At 42.5% G+C, this 8,605-nt stretch overlaps 1 protein-coding gene across 1 annotated transcript; it reads right to left on the reverse strand.

Annotated features, from left to right (window-relative positions):
• Positions 1 to 3,110: 3,110 nt before the first annotated feature.
• Positions 3,111 to 7,851, reverse strand: LOC123441297 (uncharacterized protein At5g01610-like). The gene is made up of 3 exons (XM_045117781.1): positions 7,615 to 7,851; positions 5,049 to 5,103; positions 3,111 to 3,639 (listed from the first exon to the last, which is right to left on the reverse strand). Exons 1-3 carry the CDS (start codon positions 7,699 to 7,701, stop codon positions 3,269 to 3,271), a joined length of 513 nt encoding a protein of 170 aa, XP_044973716.1. The 5' UTR covers positions 7,702 to 7,851; the 3' UTR covers positions 3,111 to 3,268.
• Positions 7,852 to 8,605: the final 754 nt, after the last annotated feature.

Here is an 8,605-nt window from a genome sequence, read left to right on the forward strand (position 1 = left end):
ATCACCAAACAGATTAAATGATGATTAGGATAACCTTATTAAATAATATAGATTTGGAATTTGAAATCCATTTGAATTCCACTTCAAATATTATGACCAAACCATGATCAAGAACAACCAGCAACCCAACATACCATCATCATGCATGCTAAAACAAGATTACCTGGGCATCAGGTCGAATCAATTAAAAGGGTATTTGAAAATACCTTGTTTGAAGTGATATTTGAATCTTGATTCAAATCAACTTCAACTTAAGAAATGGTAGTCACATTAGCCTACCACCTTTCATTTCATGCCATGCTCATGCATCATCTTGTTGCATATGATTGTTATTGATTGATGTTGTTTTATCGGTAGGCCCCGCTCCTCCGGATTCCACCGAATATCCGACTGACGGATATTGTCCCTCTGCTGAGCAACAAGGCAAGCAACCATTTTGATCATCCCGATAAATCCCATGTTTCGCTCCTGCACTTACTTATTGCATTAAGATCAAATGCTTCAAATGCTTTTGCCACGTTAGTTGAACCCACTTCCTTTGCATGACCTGTCTTTGTAACAGTAAATAGCTGAACCTTGCAACCTAGCATACCTGGTAGATGCTTGAGCCATGATATGCCTTATCCTGCTATGCATGCTATGCTTAGAGTTGTGTATGGTTTGTCATCTGGGTGATGAACAGAATTGTGAGAATGTGTTCAGTAAGTAAAGGTTGTGTGTTGAACCTGATTTGGTAAAGGTACCGGTGAAAGGCTATGTAGGAGTACATGGCGGGTTGTTTCATTGGAACCGTCCTTAGGAACTGAGTTCCGTGTATGTAATCCAAGACGAGATACTACCACATGTTGGGCCCTGAAATATGACCCCGCTCGACTTATTAACCGCCTAGTACTTGGTTCAGGAGTTGCAAGTAGTTTCTGGTGTTTATAGTTATGTTGGAGGTCGTGCGTAGCGTTGACCTGAGAGGTGGGCTATGATGCGGTAGGCAGTGGCACGGTGTACCAAGTGGCACCCGGATGGTGGGCTTGGGAACCCTGCGCACATCGTTTGGGGCCGTGGCGGAAACCTTGGCCGGACTTCCGTGCGGGTTACCCTCAGATAGGCGATAGACCTGGACTAAGTATTAGTGTGGTTAATGGTCGTGGTCGACTCCCTCGCTGGGCTTCCGCTTGAAGGTTGCCGAGGTGCATGACGTGCACACGGCGATAAGTGGCGAGAGCGTGTGTGAAGAAGTACACCCCTGCAGGGTTATGATCTATTCGAATAGCCGCATCCGCGGATATGGACTACTTGGAGACATATGTTGTTCATAGATAACTTTAATGGCTACTCATAAAATTGTCAAGATAAGCGTGAGTGTCGTGGACGGCATTTCCGTATGGAGACGGAATGATTCCACGATGGAGTATTGTTGTGGTGTTAGTGGACTCGTGTGCGAGAAATCAAAATTGTCAATACTATTTAAAAATGCAAGTTGTCTAGCCACGAGTCAAATGCTGGCTTTCCGCATGAAACCCCACAATTCCTTATTGATACATTGCATGAGTAGATAGCTTATCCTAAAATCTTGCTGAGTACTTTTGTACTCACGTTTGCCTAATAAATTGTTGCAGAGGTTGTTAATGACCCTAATGGAGGGTTCTACCTAGACATCAACGACGACGAGTAGCTGGTATCCCAGCTACGATCTGGCCCTAGGATGGGTCTGTAGATAGTCAGGCCATGTGCCTTTATCTTTCCATCTGTCTGTACTCAGACAGCTTTACTCTTCCGCTGGTTTGTAAGAACTGTGTGTATGACTTGTGATGATGGGTCGTGAGACCCCTACCTTGTAATATTATGTGTGTGGCTCTTCCGAGCCTTCTAAATAAAGTTTGTATGTTATGGTTATGTTGTGATGTCATCGATGTATCTATACATATCGGTATGCCATGCGTACGTGTGTTGTACTTGATATGTATGGGGTTCGATTACCTAGCCGTAGGCTTTATTAGCATTCCTTACAGGGAAATGCCCATTTGTGATCCAACGAGCCATGGTAGTTCGCTACTGCTCCGTTACATTGGTTGACCGGCATGTGTCCTTCTTAGCTGTTGTGTCTGTCCCCTTTGGGGAAATGTCACGCGATGTAATGAAGTCCCTGTAGCTTGCTACGACTCGTCTACATTCGCTGGTGACCGACACCTGCTTTGCTGGGTCATGTATGTTTGTTCCTGTGTGGAACTGCCGCTTTGGTTTATGACTAGACATGTCGATCCGGGTTCTTTGTCATTGGATGCTAGCGACACAATTGCATACGCGAGTCAAAAGGCGCAAACGGTCCCGGCTAAGGTAAGGCTGCAGCCGTGGGGATAACCGTGCGTAAGACCGCAAAGAGATGTGATGTGTTACATGCTGGATTCCTATGGCTTAGGATCGGGGTCCCGACACACATACTCATATGATATGATTTCTTGGAGAGCTTTGCAAATATGCAAATCCACGCATACTCATATGGTATGATTTCTTGGAGAGCTTTGCAAATATGCAAATCATAATGGTTGTGTTCGCGTGACTGTGCGCACTTCGGCATTTCTCTGTTTGCAAGCTCTAGGTCTAGCCCTTCAATCCTTCATAAATATTTTGTGGTACCTGCTGTAGTATGCATTTGTTTGCAAGAACTAAGGCTCAAGATCTGACTTTGAACCAACGAAGTCATCGACCGGCCAAAATAAAATTGCAACGACCAATGACTTGCAAAGCAACAAACAAAACCGACAGCCTCTCTCTCAAAAAAAGAAGATGACAAATACGAAGTGTCGTGCAAAGCATCAATCAGAGAACAAGCAAAAATGTAAAGAGTAAAGCACAAGCATTGCTTGAGGTTGATGGAACCTTCCGCCAGAAAACAAGGAAAAAACCGAAGACTGAAGCACAAGTACAGCTTGAAGAAGAAACAATCCTCCCATAATCTATTCTTCTCCCCCATTTCCTGCATTGCCACCTGCATCCAAACTTGATGGCCTTTACAGGCCACGCCGCACCCAAGATCTAGAGGAATTCAAAACTAAAAACTGGATAGAAAGATCTAGAGGAATTGAAAACTAAAAACTGGATAGAACAGCAGAACAAGCACCAAATTGTGAAGATATAGAGAAAGTCATAGATGGGAGTATGTCAGCAACACAGTTGGTTAATAGGCCGATGGATAGCACAACAGATTTCAATGTAAGCTAGCCGAGAAAGTATATCTAAGTAATTACATTGCACCTCTCAGACCAGGTATGCTCTAGAACTTGTCTATGATGATACCATCTCTGACAACCTCATAGGCATCGCGGCTGCGGGTCTTCTTCATGCCTGCAGTGAAATGGACCTTTGAGCCCTCCGTCTTGATGGAGGTCACCTTGGTCCATACAAGCACCTTGGTCTTCATGCCCTCGATATCGGAAAGCTTTCCCTTCTCAAGGTAGCCAGTCACACAGGTGAAGAACCGGACCACCGACGAGTCCTTGTACCCGACATCACAAGCTGACGGGATGTAAACCGTCAGCTTCTTTGTCTCTTCATTGAACTCGTAATTAGTTGTGTCCCGCGGGAAGAGGCCTGCTGGCATGTCATATTCTTTGAGAAGATCGGGTAATGCTTTCTGCAGCTTCCCTGTGACCAAGACATGTTGTACTCAGGTCAGCAAATATTAGTACTTCAAAGGGAAAATAAGAGCAGTAACTTGAACATTGGAAATTTCAGCCCTTTTCAACATGCAGAAGTTTTTGCCTAATTTTCTTATTTGAGAAGCATTTTTTGTTGCTAGACAGTCAGACGGATAGAAAGGAGCAAAACAACAAGCAGCTTTGCCTATAATAGGTGGGGAAGCAGAGTCACAATCCTAAAGGTAATCTCTCATTTCCTCACAATGCAGATGGACCCTTACCAGCATTATTCATATAGATGTGACTTATGTCATGGTTACTGGAACTATAATTTTGACCAATCAAAATATGTCACCTGAAATTGATGTCCTTTAAAGCAAACAAAATAATACAAACAACTAGGCTGCCGATAATGGCACAGATTCATCACGGAGTCTCAGGATGATTTTGGCATGCCTTTGGTCTTTAAGAATACCTCATCATGATAGTGCCTCTTTGTTCTAGTTAACAAAATTAAACCCATAGGCCACATTTTTGGTTATCAAATGAAGGGAACCAGCATTAACTGCGTACCAGACCACTAGGTAGATATTATGAAACATGAGTGTATATTTAACTCGTCAAAACATTGTACAGCTCCAAAAAGTAACAAACGCCACCCCTTCCAGATCTACATATCCAATAAAATGAACAACCTGCTATTTCTTATTCTTTACAAAGATGGTGCCGTCATGGTTTTATCTCACTCTCTCCATTTCAAAATAGATGTCCTTTTAGCGACTCCAAGTATTTTCAAAATAATTGTCCTTATTTTGGTCAATGTGTTCCTCTTTGCCCTTAAAAAATGTCGAATAAAAGAGGCATTTAACTTCTCTTGTACTTGCAATACTTTGCTTAGTGGAGGAAAAAGATAACGTAATGATCTTGTGAGGAAAAAGGGATGGGGCATATAGACATGCCCCAACACTCTCAATTTGTGTGTCCAGCTCTAAAAAGACGTCTATTTTGAAATGGAGGGAGCATTTTAGTGAGTTAAATCATCTGCTCATTGCTCAATATTATTAACACACAGCTTTTCAGATATATCTGAAATGATCAGCTTCCTCCTTGGTAATTTGATAAATCACAACAGTATATGAAACTCAAACTTAAGAAGTCACATTTAGTTATGAAGTGTAAACAAACATAGTTATTTTCATTCACATACTAGATATCGATGTGCATCAATTAATGAACGTCATCAGAATTTATATCCTAAGCAACATATTGTGCAATACTTATAAAGTTACAATAGTTAACTTTTATATACTGCTGATGTGTACCAGCAGTTGAGCAGTATATCAGGTGGTACACATATTTTCTGCAACATAGTTTTGCACTTTTGCCATAAGAAAATACAGGATAGACATGACATACCTTTGATCTTGTTCACCATCCATTTAGCTCCTCCGCCAATGCTGGAAGAAACCGACTGGGTTCAAAATGCAAATAGTGTTATGTTAGAAGCTAGAACTGCATATAGAGCTTTGGCTTGCCTAAAAGCAGAGTCTGGAACACAGTGTAAAACATCAAAACAGTGGCAAATGTTTCACATATGATATTTATATTTGTTAAGCTTCATGCACTAGCCAACGCAACCAAAAGTCCGGACTGATGGAAAGGGCGGTGCAATCCACACATACTGTAACACCCCCTCTCACGTGTGACGGGGAAGACAAGTCAACACGTGCAACCGGAAGAGAGCGACGGCGCGCGAAACTCACGTATGACTCAAGAGGCCTCTACGTGGACACAAAGAGGGGCTACGAGCAATTTTTAATAAATTGTGAAGGCCGGGACTTGAACTCAAGACCTTAGCTCCGATACCATGTTAAACTTCATGCACTAGCCAACGCAACCAAAAGTCCGAACTGATGGAAAGGGCTAATGCAAACCACATATACTGTAACAATATTGATACTGCAAACACATTAAAGTAAAATAAATAAATAGAAAATAAAAACTATTCAACACTGAAAATATAAGAGCAGAGCATAACAGAGATAACTAGTATTATCGCCCATGTGCATAACAGAGAGTGAAGTTTAGAGTAAACGAAGAATTCATCACAGTAGTCAGAGACTGGGTTCGAGTCACGGGTTTGAGTCTTGGAAACAGACTCTTGCAGAAATGCAGGGAAAGGCTGCGTACAAAAGACCCAAAGTGGTTGGACCCTTCCCCGGACCCTGCGCAAGCGGGGGTCACATGCACCGGGCTGCCCTTCAGTCACAGATTGGGCTAGGCTTAATCAATGGAAGAGGAAATTTAAGCAGCTTCAGTTACAGACCAACTCACGCAGAGAACAATCAGTGTCAGGAATAGACCAACAAAGTCACCCGATAATGGATATTAATAGCCTATGTTTCTCCCTTGTCCTCTCTATCTGTCTACCACCATCACAGGCCATGAGCAATTAACTTCCACCACAGTTACTACACTTTGTCCAGTAGATATAACCAGACCATCATACCCACTTCACAGCTATAGCGTGGATTTACAGCTGCCTCTCATCACTGCAGTCTCTCCTTTTTACTCTACATATCATGCAGTATTGAATAGTTATGGAGGTCAACGCTTTTACTTAGAAACTTATGAAAATTGAAAGGTACTAGTAGAAATGCTGACCAGCAGAAGGACCAGCAGACAAGCAACCACTACTTTAGTATTTTTAAGCACTAGCATATCTTTTAGACTGGCCCATGCGAATGACACAAGTAAATTCATACTAAGAAACGTCAGAATATAGTAACTTCATAATCTCCAATATATTTCAAATCAGTTGTCAGTTTCAGATCACGCAAAGTAAAGAAAAATAGAAGTTGCTTACTGCCGAATGGAGGTGTATTTGGTAGGAAGAACCGCACCAAAACAGCCTAACACACCTTCAGAGGTGGTGGTGTTTGTACAGATAGATAAACTCATTCATAATGATTCATTAGCTTAGTTTCTAATATAGGGAAGTTAATACTAGTTTTGGTACATCTTTCATGGATTATTTGTGAGTCAAAAGTCTGAACAATCATGTCAAAGTTTCAGGAATCAGAATGTGAGGTTATCTCAAACTGTATCATGAGCTGGAAACAAAATTTAGTACTTCCTCCGATCCAATATTAACTGTCTCTGATTTGTACTAAATCAGCGACAATTAATATGGATCGGAGTGAGTATTTAGTTTTTTAGTTCTACTTATGCTGTAGGAAAATAGTTAAGAATTTCCTTTATTGTGTCGATCAGTAATTCAGTAGCCATTTCAACTCTATGAAGGAAACCATCGAGCTGAACATCTACTTCTTTTTCAAAAAGAAGGAATGGCCCTCGGAGCTGAAACATCTTCTGCATCTTGTTTCCACTACATTCCAATGCCTCCCATTAGCATGGCTCAAAAGAAAAGGTGAAGAGAGAGAGAGAGGGCGTGCATACTCAAGGGCTTGCACATACAACTATCCTGTGATCCTGTCTACATTGATATTCGAAACCTAAAGGAGTAATCATGGACTTGTACAGCAATAACGTAAATCGATTACGCACGCGAGGATACATGTAGAACCACATGGTTCATGCCAAATTACATCCTTCCCTGCAAACCCAATCTAGTTGAGTCATTTACCAAGGAACTTCAAAACTGGTTGGAGAAGTATGACAACAATAAATACATTACTTAGATCAAGGAGCAGTCTCCCAGCTGAGAAGTCTCGGAATCCTATTTCTGCGGCGGAACGAGGTATCAAGTACTCGAAAGAAAATGAATTAATCTAACACAATGCACAAATCGAAAGAAGAAAGAAAATCATCTTCCTGAACACCTCGGACCCCACGGCAAACCCAAGCGAATTAATCCCCAATCTAGTTTGGCTCCTCCCAAATTTAGCGGCTGAGCGTCGGCGCAAACAGCAGAAACGTTCCTAGTGTAAACGCAATGCAGGCCAGGGATCAGAGCGCGTACGTTCAGGTCGTCGCCGATGGAGTCGATCTCCTTGGTGGCCCTCTTGCTGAACCAGTAGCTCCCCACCTTGTTCAACACCTGGTCCATCTCCCCTAGCCTCCTCTCCTCTTCCCCGGTCCGCCTCGAATCGGCCGGATTCGGTTTGGATCGCCGGAATCGGAGGAAGCGATGAAGTGGAGAGCGGAGATCGGCCGCGACCTACCGGACTTTAATCTAAGCTTTACAGTGACGACGAGGTTAGTCGTGCGGCGGTGTCGCGGAGATATCGCCACTGTGCACGCGGTGTATGGACTCTGACGTGTGTGGGCCGGTAAATGATGCGTCGAGATTCGTGACCTTGTCGGTGGTCTGTGGACCGGGCCTTCCTGGTAACGATGTTGTCTGTTCCTTCGTCGCTAAGTTGACGGCGTCAGATGAGCATATGATTGTGGGTGGCACGTCACCGGATATAGGAGACCACGAAACTGACGTGGTATCTGCTGGACCTTGGATCGAACAAACCAAAAAGAGGTAGTAGTGAAGAGAAACAAGAAAGATAGAAGTGAATAGATTGATTTGATTGATAGTGGCTATAAGTATTTATATGTTTTATATAATTATCGGTACTTTCTTCGTAAACAAATATAAGAGTGTTTAGATCATTAAAGGAGTGGTCTAAATATTCTTAGATCTATTTATAGAGGGAGTATATGTCAATTACAATAGTTGTGTCGATTTGGAACGACGCAGCGATAGTTTGCTGAAAACAACGTTTGAACAACGTAGTATCGAAACTGCTACATAGAATATTCTAAGGATATGCCTACTTAGCCTAAACATAGGCCCTGTTTGAATCCTCACGCTAGAGCTAGTTTGAGCTAGTTGGGGCTCAACTAACCCTTAGAGCATCCAAACACATAGGCTAGTTTGAGCTAGATTGGTACTAACCCACTAAAAGAACTATCCCTGTGGAGAGGTGCTAATTGAAGCTAGTTGTGGTGGGATCCATAAA

Source organism: Hordeum vulgare, chromosome 1H, assembly GCF_904849725.1.
Source record: "Hordeum vulgare subsp. vulgare chromosome 1H, MorexV3_pseudomolecules_assembly, whole genome shotgun sequence".
In the NCBI taxonomy this organism is placed as follows: Eukaryota; Viridiplantae; Streptophyta; class Magnoliopsida; order Poales; family Poaceae; genus Hordeum; species Hordeum vulgare.